Raw genomic sequence first — 27,181 nt, 5'->3', positions numbered from 1 at the left:
GATTCTCCTGCCTCATCCTCTCACTTCACCCTCACCTCCTGTAGCTGGCACTACAGGCATGCGCCACCATGCCCAGCTAACTTTTAAATTTTTTGTAGAAACAGGGTCTTGCCGTTTTGCCCAAGCTGGTCTCAAACTCCTGGGCTCAAGCAGGAGCCACCTCAGCCTCCCAAAGTGCTGGGATTATAGATGTGAGCCACTGTGCCCAGCTGAGAATTCTTTTAAGTTAACAATGAATACTTAGAAACTATGCTTAGAATACATTGAAGACATTATTTCATTGCCATGCAAAAATGTGTATCTTGTGTCTTAAAAGGAAAGCATGTTGATGTCATGACTTTAATGCTACACAAATGTATGCCTTAAATTAGAAGCCAAATCCAGGCCCCTCTAGGACAGTGGCACCCTCCCCAGCTCCAGCATGGCCTCAGACCACTGACCTTTGTCAAACTCATTCCCCCTTCCCCACTCGAGCCACATGAGGGGTCAGGAAGGTGTCTAGGCTGCTGCTCTGGACCATCGTACCCTTACCAAAGAGATCCCTTAGTGCAGAGGAGTGAGGAGCTTTGGCTTCCCCTGAATAAGCATGAGGAAGCAAAGATTCCCCAGCAATAGTTAAAGTAGATGCCGAATCTCATCTCAGCCCCCACTGGAGTGAGATCGCCTTTGTGCATTCTCTCCAGCACATTAGTGGTTCCTATAAATCTCAACGTGATTGCTTTTCTCAAGGTTGCTTCGTGGCAAGTCTGCAAGTGCTTTCTCCGACAGAGGGAGGACGTTAGGAATAGACATCGCAGGCAGGAGCTGACTTGGGAATGGCCCAGGGGAGAACAAGTAAAGATGCATCTGCTTTGAAAGAATCCTTTCATTTTCATTTAAGGACTTGAAATCAGGGAAGCTTCACATCCCAGGAACTCGCACGGCTCCGTGCTGTGTGTGAAGAAGGATTGTGAGGCCGCTGCTCAACTGTGTTGCCTCTTTCCCCTTCCTTGTGTCACATAATGTAGCATTCATTTGGTGTGACTGCATGTGCACTGGGTGTTTCCCAGTTGCAGGGGATGGGGTTAGTATTCCTGGCCCTGTGAGCAGAGACAGGTGACCTGGGCTGGGAACCGCCCTTCACAAAGGGACTAGCCAGTAGTGGGTGGCGGGCAGGCAAGGAGATGGATATCGTGGGCGGTATTTTAATTATGGGTCAATCCTTAGTGCCTGGCACGTGGTAAGTGCTGCATGGGGGTTAGCTATGATCATGACCATCCTCTTTGTAGAAGGGCCTGTCAGAGGTTAACATCAGGGGAGCTTTTCCAGTTATGTGTCTTGCTCTGAAAAATAGGAAGGGGGAAAGTTAAGTAAATGGCACTAGTGGGCCTGGGGCCTCAAAGGGCCATGCATCATGTTTTCTGCCTGAGTGCTCACTATGTTGTAGACAGTCTGGGAAAATGGCAGAAACAGCTAAAGCGCTCATGGGGACCAGTGTAGAAATGCTCTCTGGGTCCTCCCTGGCCACCATGGTCTCTGCCATGCTGAATAATGAATCACGCTGATTCCTTGCTTCAGCCCAATGGAGAACTGGGTCAAGCTTCACTCCAGAGAATCCCCAGACACCTCTCTGGCAGAACCCACTGACATCTTAGATTTGAAAAGCATTTCAGTATTTCCAAAAAAAAGAATAGCAAAGAAACCATATATATAAGGACGGTGATCTCTCTCTCTGCCTGTATTGACCACAAATGCTGGTTTACTAAAGTCTTCTCTATTACGGAGGCAACATCCAAGAGGTATTTTGAACCTTGAAAAGCTTGCATATTTTTTTGTATGGACTCTGTGAAAGTTGTTTTAGGTCACAGTCCTTTGCTCACTGACTGCTTTATTTATTTATTTATTTATTTATTTATTTATGAGATGGAGTCTCACTCTGTCGCCCAGGCTGGAGTTGCAGTGGCGCCATCTCGACTTACTGCAACCTCCGCCTCTCAGGTTCAAGCAATTCTCCTGCCTCAGCCTCCCAAGTAGCTTGCACTACAAGCTTGTGCCACCACACCCTGCTGATTTTTGTATTTTTAGTAGAAATGGGGTTTTGCCATGTTGGCCAGGCTGGTCTCAAACTCCTAACCTCAAGTGATCTACCTGCCTCAGCCTCCCAAAGTCCTGGGATTACAGGAGTGAACTAATGCACCCAGCCCAGCTGCCTTATTTGTCAGTGAAACCTGGGCAGTGAAAAGACCCTGGGCTGCAGGCAGAAATCAGACCCGTTGCTGTTTCTACTGGCTGCAGTAACTGTGGGAGATGACAGAGGGCTTTTCTTAACTCTTAGGGAAATATCAAAAAACATGGGCTATCAAATGTAACAAATGTACCCTAAGCGTACATTATTCTGGCCACCAATGTGAAATAAATAGTATGTGGGCTATATGATTATTAAAAAGGTTCTTCTTCATTGTCCCATATAGCAGGAATACAAAAGCAGGTGGCTTTTGTCCACCTGACCCCCAGAACACAGATAGAAAAGGTCTCCATAGAGCAGCTCTGCAGCGTAGGCAGCAGCCAGGATCACCATGTTCCTAGGATCTAGCGAGACAGGCTGGAATCCCATAGCCTGCAGTGGGCTGTGTATCCTCCCCAAAACCCTGCCAGTTCCCTGTGGCTTCTATTTCTCTCATGTTGAATCCCTGTTCTCTATGCTGAAACTTTTGCATGTTCCTTTTTCTCTGCCAACATTCTCCTTTAATTCCCCTGACAACATCAGCCATCTCTGTAAGAGGCCCTTTGCTGGTGCATCAAGGGTAACATCAAGGGGGGCTTACATCAAAATCAGTGTCTTGCATCTTTTTTTTTTTTTTTTTTTTTTTTTGAGACGGAGTCTTGCTCTGTCGCCCAGGCTGGAATGCAGTGGCACGATCTCGGCTCACTGCAGCCTCTGCCTCCTGGCCTCAAGCAAGTCTCCTGCCTCAGCCTCCCGAGTAGCTGGGATTACAGGCGCCTGCCACCATGCCCAGCTAATTTTTGTATTTTTTTAGTAGAGATGGAGTTTCACCATGTTGACCAGGCTGGTCTCGAACTCCTGACCTCAGGTGATCTGCCCACCTTGGCCTCCCAGAGTGCTGGGATTACAGGCGTGAGCCACTGCACCCAGCCCATTTTTTAATTTTATTATTGCTTTTTTCAGAGATGGAGTATTGCTCTGTCACCTAAGCTGTAATACAGTGGCTTGACCCTAGCTCACTGCAGCCTCGAACTCCTGAGCTCAAGTGATCCTCCCACCTCAGCCTCTCTAGTAGCTGGGATGACAGGTATGCACCACTGTGCCTGGCTAATTAAAAAAAAATTTTTTTACAGACCATGTCTCACTTTGTCACCCAGGCTTATCTTGAACTCCTGGCCTCAAGTGATCCTCCTGCTTCAGCCTCCCAAGTAGTTGGGATTATAGGCATGAGCACAATCCACTGTGCCTGGCCAGTTTCTTGTATTAAAAACTGGGTGTTGGGTCCAGTGGGGTGGCTCACGCCTGTAATCCCAGCACTTTGGGATGCCAAGGTGGGAGGATCATTTGAGCTCAGGAGCTTGAAACCAGCCTAGGCAACATGGCGAGATCTTTACTCTACAAAAAACCAAAAATTAGCGGAGTGTGGTGGTGGATGCCTGTAGTCCCAGCCACTTGGGAGGCTGAGGTGGAAGGATCACTTGAGCCTGGGAGGTCAAGGCTGCAGTGAGCCATGATTGTACCACTGTACTCCAACGTGGGTGGCAGAGTGAGACCCCATCTCAGAAAAGGAAAAAAAAAAACCTGAGTCAGACTTTCTCACCTTCACAAGTCATTCAGTCCTGCCTGTCGGCTCAACTGCCAGCCACCTGGAAGTTGTGCAGCCCTTTCTTGCCCCTCCCTACTTCCCTATACCCGTTTCTTCTGTTCACCCTTAAATTCCTGATCATTTCCTCTGTAGAGCCATTTAACCGTTTTCCTCATCCACTAACCAAAAGCGGACTGTGATGCTAACTAGAAAGCTTTTGCTAGCCCTGATGTGTATACACACATAAAATATGTGTTGATGTCTTGACAAGTGAGCACTCTGCTATCTAACCTCCTTGGAACTCTCTTAAAGTACAGTAAATCCTTACTTAACATTATTAGTGAGTTCTCAGAAACTCCAACTTCAAGAGAAATGATGTATAAGGAAAGCAAATTTTTTTCTCATCAACATTATAGCAAAACAGCATTAAAAGAAGTTGAACAAAACAACCTTATTCAAGGTAGGTCATTTTGTTTAAAGTCACAGTTTTTAAAAACCTATCAACGATGTTAAGTGAAGATTTACTGTACTTTGTATTTTTACAGCTTTTGGAAAACTGGTGAGAGCTTTGGACCATCTTTCCATCTCTCACACACACACATACACACACATAATTTTGGATATATTTTCAGGGTGTTTAGAACTTCCTGAAGCCTATCCATGGATCTCCCAGGTCCATGGACCCTTAATAAAATCCCTGAAGTGTGTCTGGGCGCAGTGGCTCACGCCTGTAATCCCAGCACTTTGGGAGGCTGAGGTGGGCGGATCACTTGAGGTCAGGAGTTGGAGACAAGCCTGGCCAAGATGGTGAAACCCCATCTCTACTAAAAATAGAAAAATTAGCTGGGCATGGTGATGGGCACCTGTAATCCCAGCTGCTCAGGAGGCTGAGGCACGAGAATCGCTTGAACTTGGGAGGCGGAGGTTGCAGTGAGCCAAGATCGTGCCACTGCACTCCAGCCTGGGAGACAGAGAGAGACTCAGTCTCAAAAACAAAACAAAACAAAAAGCCGGGCTCGTGCCTGTAATACCACAGCATTTTGGGAGGCCGAGATGGGTGGATCACCTGAGGTCAGAAGTTTGAGACCAGCCTGGCCAACATGGTGAAACCCCATCTCTACTAAAAATACGAAAAAAATAGCTGGGTGTGGTGCCAGGTGCGTGTAATCCCAGCTACTCAGGGAGGCTGAGGCAGAAGAATGGCTTGAACCTGGGAGGCAGAGGTTGCAGTGAGCCTGAGATCGCGCCACTGCACTCCAGCCTGGGTGACAAGAGCATGACTCTGTCTCAAAAAAAAAAACCCTGAAGTCATCTGATGAGATGGAGCCTGTCCTTCTGAAGAGGACAGAGCATCCCCACCAGGCTCTGCATCTCTCCCTGTCCCCCACCACCTAGGGGTATCCTTAGTGTTGCTCAGTCATTAATTGTAAAAACAAAACTAGATTGGCATAGCTGGCAATGATGTGTCAGGACTGGGGAATCAGAGACCTTGAGAAAATAATGGTCACCTTTTCTCACCTATTTCCTTTGGGCCAGGCCCTTTGCAAGATTCTTAATCTAAGCCATCCCATTTCATCTTGCCAGGACCCTACGAGGTCCATCCTGTTATCCTCACAGCAACAGATGAGGAAACTGAGGCTCACCAAGATTGAGTAACCTGGGTCACACTGCTAATAAGTGGCTGACCTGAGATTTCATCTCAGAGTTAGTGGCTTGAACACCTGGGCCCCAAGCCACTCTGCTCTGGGCCCCTTCTCCCATAGTTGCACCTTACTCTTCTTGATCCATGCCCACAGAGCTGTGTGACCTTGGATGTGGCCATCAAACAAATACGCCCTTCCAGTTTTTTGAAATACTACGTAGGGCAAAGTGTTTGTTCTGTTTGGCCCATTGATAAGAAGTCTCCAGTGCCTGGCATATGGTAGGTGTCATAAATATTTGTTGAATAAATGAATTAATCTGTCCTGCAAGGCTCAGCTCAATTTCATGTCTTTTAAGAAGCTGTCCGTCACTAACTCTGAATTAAAAAAAAAAAAAAAGCCCAGGCTGAGGGCTCACACCTGTAATCCCAGCACTTTGGGAGGCCGAGATGGGCAAATCACTTGAGATCAGGAGTTGGAGACCAGCCTGGCCAACATGGTGAAACCCTGTCTCTAATAAAAATACAGAAAATTTAGCTGAGTGTAGTGGCACACGCCTGTAATTGCAGCTACTTGGGAGGCTGAGGCAGGAGAATTGCTTGAACCCAGGAGGCAGAGGTTGCAGTGAGCCAAGGCACTGCCACTGCACTCCAGCCTGGGCAACAGAGTGAGACTCCATCTCAAAAACAAAAAACAAAACAAAAAACTCTCCTTCCATGAGCTCCCAACCCATGCTTGTGCCTCAGTGCACCCTTCATGGTCCGTGCTATAGATTGCTGCTATGTGTCTGCTCTGTCACAAGCTTCTCAAGAGCAGGAACTTACCTACTCTCAGATACTCTCAGTTAACTCAGATGTATCTACAGAGAAGAAAAGGCACTCATCTCAGTAGGTCCTCCAGGAACTAAATAGTCACCCAGTAAATGTTATCAGCACAAATACACAGTTGTTATTGTGCTATAGGATAATTAGGCTTGAATGGTAAGTAATTCCCATAGATGACTGTTAATTAGGATTACATTTGTAGTGTTGGGCCACATTTTAGCTTTTTGATGTGAGCTTTTTTAGTTTTTTAACATCTGTAACTTAATGTTGTTATATGTTCTGGTACCATTTACCTTTTGGTCACTATCCCTCAACAGTCACAGAGCAGTGGCTGTGCCCTGGGTGTTGGATATGCTCCTTCATGGACATGAGCTCATTTTGCCACTGTCTTCTTTGGTCCTGTACCCCGAGACCAACTTGCCTGGCTAGAGGCAAGGCCTGTATCCCACAGCTCACTGACTCCTAGCCCCTGGTCTCACCCCTCACTGCATCCCCTGCCCCTCCTGGTCCCTGGAGGAGATCCCGCAGTTTTCTGACAGCACGCTCTCATTTTGCTGCCTGCATTAAAGCCCAGAGGAAGGAAAAGAACAGAAACCTAGAAATTCATCAAGGGAAAAGAGAAATGGGAGACTGGGGAAAACAAAAATTGAAATAATAGTATCTTCTGGAACCAGAGAGAACAAAGTACATACTTGCCGGAGTAACCTTAGATGCCTGGAGGCTGAGCATCCACCGATTGGAATACAATTCGAACCCAGGACCATCTGGTCATAGATACCCAGGCTTTGCTCTGTGTTCTGCTCCACGACACACATTTGAAGGAGAGGTCCTCTGCAAGAAGATAGGTGTATTATAAAACTCAGAGATAGAAGCTCCACACAAGATGGGTTTTACAGCTAAGATAGGATGACTTGATTCCACTGTGGAAGAAGAGAACAAATGGGAGAGAAGGGGGCCCAGGTCAAAAGCTGTGTCCCTTCTGGGTCAGCCATGACCCAGATCCCTTAAATGCCCATAGTAACTAACAACAATAACAGAAGCAGCAGCGAACTTGAATATAGCCCAGTTAATCCTCACAACATTTGATAGGTTGTTGTGAGACAAGTTATTTTTAGTACCCACATTTTATAACGAGGACATTGAGACACAGACAGGTTAACTAACTCACCCAAGGTCAAAAATGGTAAGAGGCAGCCCTGGGATTTGAACCTAGATTTTACTTTCAATCTGAGGAACCACATAACTTTGGGTAAAGAAAGGAGCCATCTGTCTATAGCAGTGGTTCTCAAGGTGTGGCTCCCGGATCACAGCTTCAGTATCATCTGAGAGCTGGTTAGAAATAGAGACTCTTGAGTCCTACCCAGACCTACTGAATCAGAAACTCTGGGGAAGGGGTCCAGTGTTCTGTGTGTGTGTGTGTGTGTTTCTTTTTTTTTTTTTTTTTTTTTTTTTTTTTTTTTTTTTTTTTTTTGAGATGGAGTCTCACTCTGTTGACCTCAAGTGGGCCGCCCACCTCAGCCTCCCAAAGTGCTGGGATTGCAGGCATGAGAGACCATGCCCGGCCTGTTATGTGTTTTAAGAAAGCTCTCCAGGTCATATATTCATATGTATCATGGTCTACAGTACATCTCCACATGCTGGCTTTGGCTGAAATCTATTAAACTAGAGAAATCCTTAAAATCCACTAATAGAAAACAGTAAAAGTTTATCAATAATAATAATAATAATAATAAAAGCCAGATGCTTTGTCAAATGCCTATAGTCCCAGCACTTTGGGAGGCCAAGGTGGGTGGATCACCTGAGGTCAGGAGTTTGAGACCAGCCTGGCCAACGTGGTGAAACCTCGTCTTTACCGAAAAGACAAAAAATTAGCGAGGTGTGATGGCACATGCCTGTAATCCCAGGTACTCAGGAGGCTGAGGCAGGAGAATCGTTTCAACCTGGGAGACGGAGGTTGCAGTGAGCTGACGCCACGCCACTGCACTCCAGCCTGGGTGAAAGAGTGAAACTCCATCTCAAAAACAATAAACAAACAAAAAATAACAATAAGGATTTGCCAAGTTTTGACTATCTGCCAGGCATGATGCTAAGCATTTTACCAGCATTATCTTCTTTAGGCCTTGTATATGCTATAAGTATAGGTAGCATTATTATTTTACAGATGAAGAGACTGAGACTTAGAGACCTGAAGTGACTTAACCTAAAGTCACCAGCCAGAAAGTAGCAAAATGATGACTTGAATCCAGACCCCTCTGATGACACGGTTCTACGCTGAACCATTACTCTTTTGCCCTTTTGGGTAAGAATTATTGAAGAATGGGCCTAAGTCAAAGTGTATATGTTGATTTTTTTTATTAACTTTTTTTTTAAGTGGTAGATGACTTCGTTAAATATTTTGAGTTCTTCCCACGCTCCAAGACGAGCCTTTATTCCCAGAACTGATTACGCTCAGCATCCCTTCCTGGGTTTAAGGGAAAGTGGTGGTGGTTATGAACCTTCCTGGCCACACGGGGGCATCACCAAACAGTGCAGGTTGCTCATTGCTGCTCCGTTCTTTGGGAAGAAGCCAAGCTGGCCCCTCGGGCGGAGCTGCATATTCCCTGTATACCTGTTTCCTTTCACTTTGGCCACACAGAATGGGGTGAAACTCTTCAGATGAGAGACTTAATTCAAACAACCTCAGGGTTACACAAGAAAAATGACTTTAGATAAACTCACTATAGTAACATGTCAGGCTTGTGTTCATCAATATGACAAAACAATTTTTTTTCTTTTTTATTTGAGACAGAGTTTTGCTCTTGTTGCCCAGGCTAGAGTGCAGTGGTGCGATCCTGACTCACTGCAGCCTCCCGCTTCTGGGTTCAAACGATTCTTTTGCCATGATTCTTTTGTCTCAGCCTCCCGAGTAGCTGGAATTACAGGTGTCCTCCTCCACACCTGGCTAATTTTTGTATTTTTAGTAGAAACGGGGTTTCACCATGTTGGCCAGGCTGGTCTGGAACTCCTATCCTCAAGTGATCCACCGGCCCTGGTCAAAAGTGCTGGGATTACAGGCGTGAGCCACCATGTCCAGCAAAAACAGTATTCTTAATGTGCTTGGATGAGGTCGGGTGATTTGCATATTTTAGCCAAGAATGATACTCTTGGTGTTCAGTGAGCTGTTTAGATCAAAATTTTTGTCATCTTGGACTCCAAGGAGAGAAAACAGCCAGTGTTCTTTTTTACCTTCTTTGTCGTTACTGAATTCTTTTGAGCAGTCCTAGGTTGTAGGATGTTACAGTAGGCAGCTGGAGACCGTGGGAAAATGCATTTCTGACTTCTGGTTTGAAGAGAAGTATCTCACAGTAACAGTACTGTCTTAGGGTTCACCCCGGCCAGGATCACTGAGATGCTGTCCTGATGGCAGCTTCTGTGGATCTTGAACCCCATTTCCACATGGGCATGCCACAGTACCCAGTCCAAGCCCCAGTTTCCATGCCAGAAGCTGAATTCACTAGAATTTTGACCAAGGTAATCATATAATTTATTGTCTAACCCAGGACACTTTTTGAGAGTAAAAGGGGCTGCTCTGAATAATCTTGCCAGAATGACAGGGATGCCCCAGAACTATTGAGGGGAAAATTGGGACATGTGGTCACCCTAAAACAAATCTTTCATTTTTCCTTCTTGATTATTCAGTTAAGAGTTATATGACACTGTATTTATTTGCTTGTTCATTCAACAAATGTTCAAGTGTTTTTTATATGCTAAGTTCACTACTTATTTTCTCCTCACGAAAACCCTCTGAAGTAATTATTATTATTACTCCCATTTTTACAAACGAACAAAATTGGGACTTAGTAAATGACTTTTCCAAGGTCCCAGTACCAGTACATCAGAGAGCTGAGATTAGAATGCCGATTGTTCCTACTCTTGATCCACACACACTCACAACTGTATTAAGGGCTGGGTGCAGTGGCTCATGCTTGTAATCCCAGCACTTTGAAGGCCAAGGCAGGCCAATCACTTGAGGTCAGGGAGTTAAAGGCCAGCTGGCCAACATGGTGAAACCCCATCTCTACCAAAAATACAAAAATTAGCCAGGCATGGTGGTATGCACCTGTAATCCCAGCTACTTGGGAGGCTGAGGCAGGAGGATCACTTGAACTCAGGAGGTGGAGGTTTCAGTGAGCCGAGATCATGCCATTGCACTCCAGCCAGGGTGACAGCAAGAACCTGTCTCGAAAAAAAAAAAAAGAGAAGAACTATATTGAGGTTACCGGCTGTTTATCCAGCCTTCTTTATCATCCTAACCCCATCTGACATTGTCCCCCCATGAAAATCTCAGAGGCATATAGCAAAGTGGTTAAGTGTAGGAGCCCAGAAGCCAAACTGCCCAGGTTTGAATCCTGGATCTGTGCTGCACCCAGTTTCCTCATGTATAAAATGGGTACAGTAACTTAGTACCAGCTCTGTGCTGCACCCAGTTTCCTCATGTATAAAATGGGTACAGTAACTTAGTATCGACCTCAGAGGGTTGGGGTGAGGACTGACTGAGTTAATACTTTTGACATTTGAATAGAGGTGGTAGGAGACAAGGTTGGAATGGCAGGCCAGGGGAGTCAGCTGGGACACTGTGATGTTACTGATTAGGGCCTGGGTTGGGAACCGACATGGGAGAGAGGTTAATGGGCTGCACAACACTTTCTGGAGAAACAGCAGGGCCTGGGCACTTAAGTCAGACTGGCAAAATCATGCATTTTCATAAAGCAGCACATTTGGTGGGGTTTTTCTGTGGAATATCCAACACATCCACCTGGAGAAACACACTTTGGTCTGAGACTGAGGGAGCAGAGCTGCGGAGGGGCAGGCAGGCCAGGCAAGACCTGGCCAGCCCTGAATTGGCCACAGCCACTTCTGGCACCCGGGACCTCCTCTTCACCATCAGGCTGGTTCCCTGCAGTGCGTACATGTGCAGAACCTTTCCCCAAGACTCAGACTCCTGAGTAGCTTCTGTGGTTGTCACGGGGACTGCCTTCTTTTTTTGGTTTCTTTGTGAAAGGCACCTTGTGCACCATCAGCAGAGTGGCCACTGAGGTGGTCACATAGCCTTCTCCTCTCTCTAGGACCTGAGGATCAGCGCAGTGTTTGCTTAAATGGGCTGTTTTGTCGTTGATATTTTGGTGAGTTTTTTTTCCCCTGACAAAGTGTGATCAGCTACTCAGGAAGGGGGTTCCTGGTCTGCGCACAGTGACTGGAAGAGGGAAGGTGGCACTAGACCGAATGTGATCACTTTAAGACACTTTGCTGCATTTCTTCATTTGGTTATGAAGCTCGCATTTGGAAACTTTAAAAGCTGTTCTTCGAGAGCCAGTCTGTTGGCTCCCAAGGAAGGGTGGCTCCATGTCTGCCTTTCGGGGAAGGTGGCCTCTGCAACTGCTGGACAGCTTGCATGGGATCAGGGATGCAGAGAGGGTTGAGGGACCCAGCTCAGGCACGCAGCAACCCTGGTGATCCACCGGCAAGGCAAATGCTGTAGCCAAGTCACCCTCACATGGGCTGTGAAGTTTTTTCTTCATACGTCTTTGGATTTTTTACTTGTTATAATATGCAGCATATAGTACTTTCTTAATTAAAGGGAAAAATTGAATTACATAACTTTAAAAAAAGAGAGGTAGTATGATCTCAAAGTATCTCTAAGTGATACAAGAATAAATGGTTTTAAAAGCACGAATCTGTCAATTCTGCAAGCACTGCGGCATTTAAAGATTCCCTCGTCATGCTGTAGGACCTGACACACTTATTTGTTATCATGAGTGGATACTTTTTTTCCTCGTTTTGCTGCCTTTCTGGGTATTAGAGAAAACATCTTCCTTCTCTGTTATTAGAAACAAGTGCCTAACATGTATTTAATTCATTCTGTCTCCACCGTTTCTAGGTGCTTACCAAATAACAGATTTCATGGGGTTGCATTTCTCACTATTTAAAAAACTGCCTTATAAGAGGTATCAGGAGCTTAGAAATTTTTATATCCAAATTTTTGTAATATAAGCCCTATACTTATATTTCTGGTAATGTATTCTTTTTTTTTTTTTTTTTTTTTGAGGTGAAGTCTCGCCCTGTCTCCCAGGCTGGAGTGCAATGGTGCCAACTTGGCTCACTACAACCTCCGCATCCTGGGTTCAAGCGATTCTCCTGGCTCAGCCTTCTGAGTAACTGGAGTTACAGGCACCCGCCACCAAGACTGGCTGTTTTTTGTATTTTTAATAGAGACGGGGTTTCACCATGTTGGCCAGGTTGGTCTCAGACCCCTGACCTCAAGTGATCCACCCACCTCAGCCTCCCAGAGTGCTGGGATTACAGGCGTGAGCCACCGCACCTGGCCTGCTTCTAGTAATCTGTTCTAAGGAAGAAATCTGAACACATGCACACATCAGGCAAAAAGATATTTGTCACTACATTTTTTTAAATAGCAAAAAGTAGTTACCATTTAATTTCTAGCAATAGAGGATTTGTTAACTCAATTAGATGATTGAACATAATGAAGCAAATAAAAGTGCGTTAAGTGTAGTACCTTGTAGTTGTGGGAGGGGAGTAGTGTAAACTGATACGATTGGCCAAACCATGGAGTGACTTCCTGTCCTCTTACTCTATCTTCCAGTGTTTTGCTGTGCGTTCTCTGGGATGGGTAGAGATGGCAGAAGAAGACCTCGCCCCCGGTAAAAGTAGTGTTGCGGTCAACAACTGCATCAGGCAACTTTCCTACTGCAAAAATGACATCCGAGACACGGTCGGAATTTGGGGAGAGGTAAGTGGCACGTAGAATGATGTACAGCAGGCTGTTTACATTCGCCTGTGTTTCAGGACGCCCCACAGCTCGGTGACACGTGGTACTCAGGGGCTCCGAGGTGTTTTTCACGTGTCTTTTCCCATTAATGCAGGAAGTGTAGGTATGGTGCCCCCGCGTGACTGATCCCTTAGCACTGCCAGATCCCAGTGACGACTGGGGCCTGGAGAGAGAGCATTTCTCAGTAGCTAAGTGACACAGATTTATGAGTGAGCATTAGGGACCCAGAACTCCCCTAAACATGCCTGCAAAATGGGATGTGCCAGTCTGTAAGAGCAGTTTTGCAGACTGGAAGAAGGACCCATATTCTCAAAGGGGAAGGTGACTTCCACACATACACACAAAAATATTGATGCTTCTACTCTAAAAGTTGACAGCTTATCCTTTTATAACATTCTTCCTGACTTACATTCTGAAGAATCAACATTATACGTGAATTGTGGAATTGATATTTATATATTTCTCCCTTTTAACAGAGTGATTACATTTTGAAATGTTAGTTAAGATAATTTCAGAAAGGAAAGAAGTAAGTACAGATACCAAATGTGTATAAAACTCACACCAAACTGGAAAAGCTGTATTCCTGGTGTGCCCATGACCTGTAGAAAAAGCATTTTGGGAGCATCTTGGAATAGTGTTTGCTACATGAATAGATGCTGTTCTCTCTGCTTCTAGTGAACACAGCAGTGGTAGAAAAGTTTGCTTTTTGGTTGAGCTGATTGGAACTCCACTCACATTTTCTCCTAGCAGCACGTCCCAATGGGAGGTAGGTTTCCAAACCTTTCCATGGTGGAGTTTGTCTGCCTTAAAGTGGAGCTGAATCACTGCATTGCCAAGCTGACTTTTACATTCCAAGCATAAGGGAGAACTGGAAGAATTTTCTTCCATCCAGGAAAAGCCATTTAGACTCTTCTGTTGTTTGACTTTACTGTCCTTTCTCACTACATTATCTCCCATCCAAATACCCAAGCATGGCTGGGCACGGTGGCTCAGGCCTGTAATCCCAGCACTTTGGGAGGCTGCGGCAGATGGATGACCTGAGGTCAGGAGTTCAAGACCAGCCTGTCCAACATGCTGAAACCCCGTCTCTACTACAAATACAAAAATTAGCCGCATATGGTGGCATGCATCTGTAGTCCCAGCTACTCGAGAGGCTGAGGTAGGAGAATCACCTGAACCTGGGAGGCGGAGGTTGCAGTGAGCCAAGATCATGCCATTGCACTCCAGCCTGGGTGACAAAGCGAGACTCCATCTCAAAAAAAAATAAAGAACAAAACCCAGGCCTATGTTTACCACCAAATTCTCCACCTGTTTTCACTCTCCTTCAGTCAAAAATGCTGTTCCTTCTTGGCCAGGATTTAGAAGGAAGGTGGTTGTGATTTATACTAACATGTGAATGACTGACCTTTAGAAGAGCCGTAGGTCTAAGGCAGCATGCTCCAGGCTCTGTGAATCGTGTTCACCACAACAGTCAACACGAGTTGTGTTTTCTGCCAGTGCTTTCATCTGTAAATGGCTTAGCTGCTCTTGGGGGAAGATTTGAGACCAGGCTGGATCTCAGCTGTAGACACAGGCCACAGCTTCAACACTGGCTGACAGAGGCACTGAGATACCTATCTCTGCCTCCCTGAGCATCAGAGCTCTATTTCACTCTGAGAATGTTTGGTGGGAAACTAAAACATCATTCCCAAAAACTATACCAGAAAGCAGTTTATCTGTTTCACTTTGAGATTTGAAGACCTACCAAGAAGCCTCACTGTTCTGCCGAGCCAGATCTTCCATCATCAGTGCCACAGCATCTAGATGGCCTTGAGGAGAGAGAGTGTTTCAGTTGTGCAACAGATATTTAATGATGTCCTAAAATTATGCCTGGGAGATTGCAGGGGGAATCAGTAGTCTAGTGCTTCTGCCCACAGAAAACCAACACAGGTGGGGAGATGGGACACCAGAGTGGTGTCTCCGAAGGACAGTGCAGGAGTTGAGAGACCTGGGTGTTCCCCCATGCTGGGATCCCAGCAGCACCCACAGGTTCTGTGTCAGACCTTGAGCAAGTTACTTAACCTTTCAGTGTCAGTTTCCCCAACTGCCAACTGGTGATAGTAACAATCCAAGCCCTTAGAGCGCAATTTAGAGAGATCATGAGCCAGTGCACCTTAAGCACGTGGCCTAATGTAGTCATTTAAATGTTAGCCATTGTTAGTGCTGAGAAATGTCATGAAGCTGTGCCTGCTGTCTGTCAGGCAGACCACACAGCTAGGAAGTGGTGTAAAAGCCGAGAAGAAGCAGGTATCGTTGTGGGTCTGGAAAGGCTGTCGAGGGGATGCTTGATAGGAGCTGGCCAGAAGAATGGGGAGATAGAGGTTCTAAGAATTTAATGGGCACAGAATTAGTGAAAGACTAAATTATCCAGGGAACCCACCATTAGCCTTTTGTCATAAAGATTCAGAAGTGTAAATAATTAAATTTAAGAGCAGCCTGGAAAGCAGGATGGGAGCACATTTCAGAGGACTCAGGGAGAGAGAAATTGGGTGTATGAGAGGAATCGGAAAGATATCAATATTCTTGTCCAGAAAGGACATTTCTTGGGCAGACAAATTACAGACCACAGGGTGACTTCTTTTGGTGGCTGACACAGTGTTCCTGGATGCCACACGCAATTAGGCTTTCCAGCCTGCATGAGGAAGACAGCGTGTTTTCTCATTGTGTCCCAGGGGAAAGACATGTACCTGATCCTGGAGAACGACATGCTCAGCCTGGTGGACCCCATGGACCGCAGCGTGCTGCACTCGCAGCCCATCGTCAGCATCCGCGTGTGGGGCGTGGGCCGCGACAATGGCCGGTGAGTCCCCGGGTGGGGCAGTCCGGGTCACCTCACCCGTGTTCCTGTTCTAGCTGAACACCAAAGCATGGTCTCGCAGCATTTCACCGAATACAAAACTCGTGTAGCCTCCGTATAGAAATGTACAAAATGAAAGTGTGTCTCTAGTTCCCTGCCTCTTAAAGCCTCCAAACTGCTTCCCTTCCTAGCTTCATTGTCTCAAATCTTTTGTCAGTTCTGACCCTGATCCTGCCTTCCAGTTCTGCATGTTTCTCCTCCTGACCCTCCTCATTCAACCAAGTTTCCAACCCAGGCCATCTCAACCCCTTTTTCCCCTCCTCTCTGCAGTCTTTTTAAAATTAATTCCATTTCATTCAGTTGAGTGTCAGCCATTTCAGAGGCCCTCCTGCTGCTGTTTTCTTCATCAAGGGCTTACTTGAAGGGGGACGTTGTACAGCCTTTCATCACAAGCCTCAGGTCATTAAATCATGATATCAGGAATTTCCAGAGTTTGGGATTGCCGAAACTTTTTTGACACTGGAAAGGTCTGGTCATATCAAAATTCCATTTGATATATATTTTTCTGAAATCCTACTGAAAATACGTTATTTATAAGAATTGCGTCTTAGATGTGTTACGAATTTTCTGTTCTCCAGGATGATTGGAAACAAGGAGTTCTGATTTTCAAGTGCATATTTTAACTAATAAAGTAGCAGTTATGCAGACTTTATACTCAGAGACCATTGTTAAGTAATTGGTCTACATTAAATGCAGTTAATTCTTAAATTATAGTCAATCTTTGGCAATTCCCAAGGTATTAGAGCATGTCCTAGCATTTAGGGATGAGCTGTACGATGATAGCTTGTTACTGCTTTGTTGAAAATGGGCAAGAGCATTGCAAAAGAGGATAAAAATCCCAGACAACAGAGAGCGGCTCTCCTGAGCTGATGGTTCCATTTCTGAACATTCTGCTTTTTTATTGAGTCATTTGGTCTCTCTAATGGGGTTGTGGTCTACCTTGGCTTATGACAGCCTTTGTCAACCAACGCTGGGCATTAGTATGTTTGATTCAGTTCCAAGTCCTAAACCAGAAAGGAAGGATGATGGCCAAGTATTCATCAGTTAAAGAATAAGCATTTATGCTGGAACTAGACGTGAGAAATGGTCTGCAAAAGAGAGAGCTAAAGTGTCTTTCTTCTCACTGCCGATTGGATAAGCCTTCCTGGGAGCACAGTTGCATCTTTGAGCTTTTGTAACGGAGTAGTGAATGATGACAGCTGGGCCAGGTGCTTTGGGGGAATGGGTGGATGGATTATGTGCACACACCTGTCATTCCCTTGCTTGCCAGAGCTGTAGCCCTGGAGAGATGCATGGATTAATTTTACAAGGAAGCTCTCTGGTGATGTTTGGTCATCATTAAAAACATTTAGCTTTGGTGGAAGGCCCTGGGTATAAGATGCTTGAGCTTTTCCTGGTTCCTGTCCTCCATGTTTGTTTTTAAGGCAGGAACCAAGGTGTGGAGCTCGTTACATTACATATGTGTACAAGTGGATGAGCTTGGGTTTTCTTAAGGTCAGATTGTCAGTGGTTTGTATTGATGAGGTTTTCAGCTCACCCTTACTCTTTAAAGTGAGGCCAAATGCTACATGTCTGGTAGGAAACAAATGATTCAAACTCCAGTTGACAAAATTGTTCAAGTTTTCTGAACCTCAGTTCTCTGATCTGTGAAGTGAGGATCATAATAAGGACCACAATACATACATATATGTGCCTGTGTGTGTATACAGTAATCAGTTCAGTGATGGGGACATGACAGATGCTTAATGAATGTTAGCCCTTGATTTTTAAACACATGCTAGCAGATGCAGCTAATGACATGGCTTCCTTTTAAAGACAGTGGAGGTTGGAGAAGAGTCAGACCTCAGGGAGACTTGAAGTACACTTGATCATGTGATCTGGAGGATGAGAGGCTGTTCCAGACCCTAATGAGTTCAGTTGTCCCACAAAGCAGGAAGACCTTCCCACTCCCACTCCCTGATGAAATCAGTGTGAATTAGGTTACATTGCCTTGGTTATGGCTTTGAAACGTGGGCTGTATTACTCATGTTCTTATTCTCACTCTGTTAGCAGATGAGTGTAATTTAGAAATACACTCAGGGTTCCACATAGCTAGCAGGACCTCAGCAAGATCGTGGGACGGTTCCACGTAGCTAGCAGGACCTCAGCGAGAACATGGGATAGTTCTACATAGCTAACAGGACCTCAGCGAGATCATGGGATGGTTCCACGTAGCCAGCAGGACCTCAGCAAGATCATGGGACGGTTCCACGTAGCTAGCAGGACCTCAGCGAGATCATGGGACGGTTCCACATAGCTAGCAGGACCTCAGCGAGATCATTGGAGGGTTCCACATAGCTAGCAGGACCTCAGCGAGATCATGGGAGGGTTCCACATAGCTAGCAGGACCTCAGTGAGATCGTGGGAGGGTTCCACGTAGCTAGCAGGACCTCAGCGAGATCGTGGGAGGATTCCACGTAGCTAGCAGGACCTCAGCAAGATCGTGGGACGGTGCCACATAGCTAGCAGGACCTCAGCAAGATCGTGGGGTTGTGGGTGCCTTCAGCCGGATCGGCATGGAAACAGTAAATATTAAAAGTGTGTTTGGTGGTGAAAGGTTCGATTTCTCCCCATTGGTCCCCTGAGTTTCCATTCCCCAGAAGAAGGGGCCTTTGTACTCCTGCTTTTTTTACTTTCCTTTGCTTTTGATTCCTTTTTTTTTTTTCTTTAACGCCAATTTACAAGAGCAAATTCAATTTGTAATGTTGCAAAGGAAAGGAGTTTTCACTTTGCATGAATAAAACATAAAAGTGTTTCATTTTGCTCGCGAAAAACGAGCCCATTTTGCATTCTCTTTTGTGACTTTCCTTGCTGAGAAAGTAGAATCTCTTCAGGAATTTCTTGATGTGGTTAAAATGAATGAGAGAAGTATGTAGTATGCCAGATATGAAGGGCACAAAATATTTCTGCAAATCTAGAGTACTTCCCCGAGCCACGTAATTTCAGAAATTATCAAAGTATTTTGGATGTAACATTTTTTTACGGCTTTCAAGTGGTTTTGATTTGCTTGGAAGAAATTCCCTCGGGAATGAGTTTACTTTGCATGAGGAGGTGATCGGCTATGATACCCCCACTGAGCCCCAGGGTTGAGTTGGAGAGACCTTTTATTATGAACAGCACAAGAAGTTGAGTCACATCAGATACCGGTCTTCTGTGGGGTTTTGGTTGTCGCATGACTAGGCTGAAGTCTTTGTCTTCTTGAGAGCCATGTCTATCTTTATTATGGTGTTTCTTGGGGCCCATTTGCTTTATTGCCTGGTAGAGTGAGGCCTGCCTCCTCTTTCTTGGCTGTAGTTGACTTTTGTTCCCTTTGATCAGTGAGGTAAATGTCATGGCCTCTAGAGACGGAGGCTGGGGAAAGGGGTTTCATGAGCTTTGTCTTTCCAATCCAGTTCAGCCCCAGGAGACACCCAGGTTTGCCTGCTTTCCTCCTGCCCGCTATGCAAAGGAGGACGTATGCAGGCATGTGCGCTGGGCCTTAGAGGTGGCATTTCTGCCCTTGGCGACTGAGGCCATTGACCGAATGCTTCCTTTCATCTTGTCTCTGTGGGCCTGCCAGGCTACTGTCCCAAAGGTGAGTTGGGAGGGATGTCCCCACCCAGTTTCAGGGACCTATGCTAGCTTCCAGCCTCAGCGTTCTTCTTATTCACTCAGACCCCGGCAAGCACCTTCCTCCTTTTTTTTTTGCAGAAGTACCGAAACCAAGCAAACATAATTTCTTTTTTTTTTTTTTTTTCCTTTTTGAGACAGAGTTTCATTCTTGTTCCCCAGGCTGGAGTGCAATGGTGCAATCTCAGTTCACTGCAACCTTTGCCTCCCGGGTTCAAGCGATTCTCCTGCCTCAGTCTCCCAAGTAGCTGGGACTACAGGTGCCTGGCACCACTCCTGGCAAATTTTTTGGATTTTTAGTAGAGACAGGGTTTCACCATGTTGGCCAGGCTGGTCTTGGACTCCTGACTTCAGGTGATCTACATGCCTCGGCCTCCCAAAGTGCCGGGATTACAGGTGTGGGCCACTGCGCCCAACCCAAACATAATTTCTGAACACAGGGAACTTGGAACAGGGACTCCCCTCTTGCCTTGTGGTTGGCACAGGCTTATCTTCTGGGTAGGGGCACAGAGATCCTTGTGTACTTCGCCAATAAGCCCTGGAGTCTGCTAATCCAGCTGTTTCCCACAAGAAGTGAAAATGATTATTGTCAGAGGGTTTCAGATCCCATAAATGGCATGTTTCCAAGAGACCTCCGTATCAGTGTACCATGAGGATTAATCAGGTAAGATGTTCATGATTTTCCCTTGAGAAAAAAAAAAAGATTCTATAGTCACTTGGGAAACTGAGTTAAACTAAGTACACTGGGCCCTCTCAGAGGTTTTCCTACACTGAGATCACTAGGACTCTGCAAGAAAGCATTTCCCAGGCTTGACTGGAACCTTTTCCTTGGTGGAAACACAATCACATGGAACACACTTCAGGAAATACTGTTCTCGTTAGCAAATTCATTCATTTAAATTCGTGGCAACATTAAAGTGCTCTTTTTGATTATTAAGAAGAATAGGAATTACTTTTAATGAATATTATAAGTGGAGACCCCATTGGGCCTGCTCTAATGAAGATAAAATTTCTTCATAATGAATAGCAACTATGAGAAACACACTCACCCATCCAAACCCAAAGAATGGACTTAGAGGCACGAAGAACAGTGACAGTGAGACTTTTTAATAACAGTCTTGCAAGATTGGGTATCTGGTGGGCAGGCATACCTAGGACAGTCACAACAGGTAATTTATCTCCTAGCATGCCAGTCCCTCCCCCAGTTCCTCACTGGCCAAGTACTATGGGGCTACGATCTTCCTGGATGTTGCCTGAGTTTCATTATCCGCCTTGTAAGGTTATACCCCATTCCCTTCCCCGCTTAATTTTCATTTCCCAATAACAAAACTTTCTTCCCTTTAATGGGCTGACCCCTCCTCTACATTCTGTTAGCTTATTGTGACTTTCTAGGTGTCTGAGCCATGTGGTGTGGTTACATTTGCAAGCAGGCTGCCAGGACTTAGATTTATCATGCCTTGAAAATGGACCATTTAAAATATTTTCTCACACAACCATCAACAGTCACGATGTGTGCAAGTGCTTTTTAAACAGTTCTTTCTTACTCAGTGTTTACCCTGTGATGTTGCTTATACTTACAGATTGTGTAGCCAAACTTCTCTTCCTAGAAGGTGTTTGATACCTCTGTTTTCTGGTTTTGATGAACAGCTTTTAATAAAATATTTGTGTCATAGATTATTCATAAATTTTCAAATAAGGTTGTCTTTGACTTGATTGTTTTATCTGATTATGATCTCAGAAACTTTTGTCTAAAGAATATAGTCCCCACTGTACCGAATTTTTTCTCATATTCTCTTCTAAGATATTCCCAGCTGTTTTTATCCACCAAGACCCCGGCTCAAGATGTTTTATTTCTTTTTATTTTTAGAGACAGGATCTTGCTCTGTTGCCCAGGCTGGAGTGCAGTGGCGTGATCATCGCTCACTACAGCCTCCAAATTCCTGGGCTCAAGCGATCCTCCTGCCTCAGCATCCTGAGTAGCTGGGACTACAGGTGTTTTTTTTATTTTTGTGGATACAGGGTCTCACTTTGTTGCCCAGGCTGGTCTTGAACTCCTGGCTTCAAGCAGTCCTCCCATTTCAGCCTCCCAAAGTGCTGGGGTAGCAGGTGTGAGCCCCTGTGCCTGGCTAGGTTGTTTTTAAAAAGGCTTTTGTCACACGTACTTTATGTTCTCGTTTTCATGCCAGTGCTGTTCTGCTGCTTTGTTTTGACTTATTTTGAAAACACTGCTGAATTTTGGGGAGGAGTTCAGGGATCCTGAGGAATATTGGAATTAATTATTTAGAATATGCAAAACTTTGACTCATAGGTTTTTAGATTTAAAGGTGCTTTAGTATCAGTGTCTTTCAGTCTCTTTATTTTAGAGGTTAGGAAACTGAACACAGAAGAGCGTGTTTACCTTAGATGACCCATGTAGTTGGTGGCAAAGCGAAAAACACACCCCAGGTATTTTTGCCAGCCCAAATGGGAAGCTACTCTATTAATCTTGACAAAAGATGGTGAATGGTCTAAATGTCCCAGGGTTGGCAGGGGAGGAGAGGCTGGGTCTATGTCCTAAATACTATGCTAGTCAGCAGCAGGACACAGAAGGCCATGACATGGTCCCTGTCCTTACAGTCTGGCTTCTTCATTGAGGAGATAAGACCACATGAGTGAATGGAAAGCAAAGGTGGACACACCATGTACCTGAGGACCGTTTTTGTGGGTCCATGAGCTGAGAATAGTTTCCACATTTTCAAAGCATTAAGAAAAAGAATGGGGGACCCAGGTATGGGAACTCAGCACAGCCCAACTCTTCACAGAAAGAACATTTGAGTAATAACATACTCAGAATGGAATGAGGCGATCTTTGTAGCTGCTGTATATAGAAAGTCGTTGCGGAAAAGGCCCATTTTTTTGGCAGTCTCTATTTCCTTTCCTAACTGTGTCTTCTACTAGCAGCATTTGGGGGTACCTGAAAGCACTGCTCAGCCTTGCTACTGTTCCTTAGAGCTAAGCTTGAGTAAGTTTTTCTTTTTTTTCAGATGGAGTTTCACTCTTGTTGCCCAGGCTGGAGTGCAGTAGCATGATCTTGGCTCACTGCAACCTCAACCTCCCAGGTTCAAGTGATTCTCCTTCCTCAGCTTCCCAAGTAGCTGGGATAACAGGCACATGCCACCATGCCCGGCTATTTTTTGTATTTTTAGTGGAGGTGGGGTTTCACCGTGTTGGTCAGGCTGGTCTCGAGCTCCTGACCTCAGTTGATCCACCCACCTCGGCCTCCCAAAATGCTGGGATTACTGGTGTGAGCCACCGTACCTGGCCTTTTTTTTTTTTTTTTTTTTTTTTAAGGAATGAGATCTTGTACTGTTACCCAAGCTAGAGTGCAGTGATGTGATCATAGCTCACTGCAGCCTTGAACTCCTTAGGCTCAAGTGATCCTCCCGCCTTGGCCTTCTGTGTATTATAATAGGGTATAGGCCAGGCTGCTGCCACAAGTACTCTGCAGTCCACTGGCTTCAGTGCCAGGAGTTAGTTCTCATGCCACAGCTGCAGTGGGCACCGCCACCTGGCAGAACAGCTCTGTGCCACTCAGGGGCTCAGGCTCCTTCCAGATTGTTGCTCTGCCATCCCTCAATTGTCGTCCTGGCCTGACCAGGCCAAGTGACTTGTCTCCAAGTTGAAGACACCTGGAACTTGCACACCTCAGGTACAGTCACATTCCATTTACACCCCACTGGCCACACTCAGCTGCAAAGGATTCTGGGAACTAGAGTCTCTAGTTGCACAGACATTTGCCAAGTTAAAATTCAACCACCAAAGAAGTTTAACAGCTAATGTTCTGATGCAGCGTGAAAACCAATCGCCTCAAGTTTCTCACTCCCACGGCCTGTTGCTTCCTGTACTAGTGTCATTAAGCAGCTGTCCCCTCAGCTCCAAACCCACACGTTCCCCACTCAGCTTTGTGATGCTGGGGCTGGGACTCTGCAAACCACACTCCTGCTTCTCTCGTCTGCTACCTGTTAGACTGACGACTGTGCAGCACTCGAAGGAGAACTGCCAGGTGGAGGAGGAAGGAGGAACTTCCTCGCTTCCTGTTTCTCTGAGCACCATCCTAGAAACACATCTTTATCCCAGTTGCATCGGTTCTGAACCCAGTTTGCAGTTTTTCCAACTCCACAGAAATGCAGGACTGGCTTCATCACACGCCTTCTTCAGAGATTCCAGCACAATCAGCAGTCAAGCCCTCTTTTTAGGTCTGGGTCCTGGCCCAGGGGTCCCTCCTTCAAGCCTGGGGGCAGCACCAGCAACCAACGATGCCTCTTCCTCTGCAGTCAGAGATTTTTCTCCAGGAGATTCTTCCGTGACGCTTCTGTGTTTTAATGATTACAACCTCTCCTCTCTTCCCTCAACCCTGCGGGTCAGAGCCCCCCTCTTTAAGTTGCAGCCTCCATGGGAGCTTTCTCAGGATCCCCTTTTGCCATTGTAGTTACTAGTTAAAATTCTTTGTGCTATTCTCTGTTCGAATGACTGGTGTGGTTTCTGTCTCCTGCCTGGTCCTGCCTGTCCCCTCCCTGGTTGACCTTTAAGATTAAATTAGCACTGAATAAAAGGGACAGCCACTCACACAGTGCACAGAGTCTGTCCGCCATATGGAAGGCAGTCAGGAAAGCTTTTCTGAGCAAGCCAGTGTGGCTCTTTCTGTTTAACTACACCACACTGCAGGTGACACCGCAGCCCCTGTGCCAAGGAGGCTTCCCTTCTAAATTAGTAGAAACTGTCCATGATAAAGGGCAGTGTTTTAGGTGACAGTGATTTAGAAATGGGTCTCAGCCAGGTGCAGTGGCTCATACCTGTAATCCCAGCACTTTGGGAGGCCAAGGCAGGTGGATCACTTGAGGCCAGGAGTTAGAGAACAGCCTGGCCAACATGGTGAAACCCCATCTCTACTAAAAATACAAAAATTAGTCAGGTGTGATAGTGCACACCTGGAATCTCAGCTACTTGGGAGGCTGAGGCAGGAGAATCGCCTGAACCTGAGAGGCAGAGGTTGCAGTGAGCCAAGATCACGACGTTGCACTCCAGCCTTGGTGACAGAGTGAGAGTCTGTATCCAAAAAAAGAAAAGAAAAGAAAAAAAGAGAGAGAAAAGGAATAATGGGTCTCTCTTGTTTTTGAGCTCATCCGAAAGTTATCTCTGTTTCTTCTTGGTCATTGTTTTTTTTTTCCCTAGGAGTGATTAGGTGGGGGTCTCAGTTTGGAAGAAGTAGAGTTTCCTGATGACATCTGGTAGGGGATTCTCTGAGCCAGACAGTAATGAAAGATTGATGGAATTCCAAGATCTGCTGATGAAAGTTTAATCTATGGTATGTGCTGTCTTGCCTCAGGGAGAAAAGTCTTCAGGGAGGAGCAATAATTCTCTCCCTACACTACAGTATTGTCTTGACCTCTAAAGTTAATTTCTCTTTAATGCAGCTCCATGATAAGCAAAGGCATCACGATTTACTTGACCATTTTGCTGACTTACACTGTGGTTCTATTTTATCTCTTTAAAAGTGGCTGCCCTGCCTTCCATTAATCTTGATGGGATGCTTGCGATACTTTCAGCACAGAATAACCTTTAAGGAAAGACGTTGTAAGTGATTGTCCAAGAACAGTTTCCCTTAGAGGAAAGTGGGAGGGCATTTTCAGACAGATCGTTCACGGCGGTACTGTCCCTGTTCATGAATATATGAAGACGATAGTTTCTCCTGAGAAATACATCATCCATTTTGGTAACTCTGGCTCAAAGCATAGTTCAAGATTTCTTGTGAACATGTTTCAGTAACAGCCAGTGAAGTATGGGGGCTTGAGGCTGTTGTGTCAAGACAGAGCAGAAAAGTCTGATGATGATCTCTGAACAACTTCCATCTGGCACTTCCCCTGAGTCCTGAGCCATACAAAGGATGGGCCTTTCTGGATGCAGAGCGAGGGAGATCCATCGTGTTTGATTCTCTGTGTCCATCCTCAAAGTGCCGTGATCTTCTTTGAATACTTGGAGCATCCCAGGAAAAGAAGAGTCATTTGAGTAAAGAAATAGCCTAACAACCCATGTAAACATGGATGAGTGTCTTTGAGAACAGAGGAATTCGTAACCATGATAACCCAGAACTTACGCAGATGTTCAGTGCGTGGTTAGGTGCTTGAAGAATTGCTAAAAGCCTTGTGTTGTTGCAAAGGAAGGTGCAGTTACTACTTTTCATACACGAGTTGTCACCTGGAATATTTTTACTCAAATGTCATCATCCTGATGATTTTTGGTTTCCTGGGGAGTCCAGTGACTATGAACTTAGTGCAGCACAGTTCGTCACTGGGGAAGAAGAATTTGAGAACATCAGGTGGGGCTCAAGGAGTCTCATTGTGTATAATTATGTCAAGTTTTTGAGAGCTAGAGAAGGTCAAGAGAAGGAATACTGGAGTAGGAATCTCACCATTAGCAATGTAATCGTGCCTCTTCCCTTGCACTGATGCTGGGGCACTCTGTGTCCCACTCTCTCCACCTGCAGTGGAGATCATCTCTGTGGTAGCTGAAATATGGAGGTGCTTTCATGCAAGGATCACAAGTGCCATCATTGCCAATGGCACTCTTTTTATTTTTTTTTTATTTTTTTTTTTTTTTTATTTTTTTTTTGAGACAGAGTTTTGCTCTGCGGCCCAGGCTGGAGTGCTGTGGCCGGCTCTCAGCTCACTGCAAGCTCCGCCTCCCGGGTTCACGCCATTCTCCTGTCTCAGCCTCCCGAGTAGCTGGGACTACAGGCGCCCGCCTCGTCGCCCGGCTAGTTTTTTTGTATTTTTTAGTAGAGACGGGGTTTCAGCGTATTAGCCAGGATGGTCTCGATCTCCTGACCTCGTGATCCGCCCGTCTCGGCCTCCCAAAGTGCTGGGATTACAGGCTTGAGCCACCGCGCCCGGCGGCACTCTTTTTATTAACATAGTAATATTTCCTCAAAATACTGTCCTGGGTCTGTTGGGTGTGGTGGCTTATGCCTATAATCCTAGCACTTTGGGAGGCTGAGGCAGGCAGATCACCTGAGGTCAGGAATTTGAGACCAGCCTGGCCAACATGGCAAAACCCTGTCTCTACTAAAAATGCAAAAATCAGCTGGGTGTGTTAGCGCATGCCTGTAATTCCAGCTACTTGGGAGGCTGAGGCAGGAGAATCACTTGAACCCAGGAGGCAGCGGTTGCAGTGAGCTGAGATCCCGCCATTGCACTCCAGTCTGGGCTGCAGAGTGAGACTCCATCTCAAAAAAAAAAGAGAAAAGAAAAGAAAAAAATATATTGTCCTGGGTCAACCATAATGTATTATTAAAAATAAGGAGAAATTTAACATGAGAGCTTAGTATTATTCTCTTTTACTTTTAATATCTAGAAATTATCTCTAATTAGTTCATAGTGAGTCTCGACTAATGAGTTGGTGACTCTTCATAGAGTTCCCTAGAGCTATTTGATGCTGCCCTTCGAAGGCTAAAATTGTTGTTTAGAGCCCCTCAAAATGGCTTTGTATTTTTCTAACCCTCTTATGAAGTCAGAATTGGTGTT

The 27,181-nt window shown here is 45.6% G+C and overlaps 1 protein-coding gene across 14 annotated transcripts in view; it reads left to right on the top strand.

Annotated features, from left to right (window-relative positions):
• APBB2 (amyloid beta precursor protein binding family B member 2) overlaps positions 1-27,181 on the top strand; it is a 427,787-nt gene that overhangs the window by 330,032 nt on the left and 70,574 nt on the right. For 13 of the 14 annotated variants that reach the window (XM_010384702.2, XM_010384687.2, XM_010384677.2 and 10 more), the window contains 2 exons: positions 12,893-13,039; positions 15,790-15,917. In XM_010384702.2, the coding sequence (XP_010383004.1) occupies positions 12,893-13,039; positions 15,790-15,917 (275 nt within the window). Of the gene's footprint in view, positions 1-11,395; positions 11,415-12,892; positions 13,040-15,789; positions 15,918-27,181 lie in introns of those variants that run through there. The other variant, XM_030921841.1, reaches the window with a different exon arrangement.

Source organism: Rhinopithecus roxellana, chromosome 2, assembly GCF_007565055.1.
Source record: "Rhinopithecus roxellana isolate Shanxi Qingling chromosome 2, ASM756505v1, whole genome shotgun sequence".
NCBI classification, from domain to species: Eukaryota; Metazoa; Chordata; class Mammalia; order Primates; family Cercopithecidae; genus Rhinopithecus; species Rhinopithecus roxellana.
The sequence above is the reverse complement of the archived record's forward strand: the minus strand, read 5'-3'. Positions and strand labels throughout refer to the sequence as shown.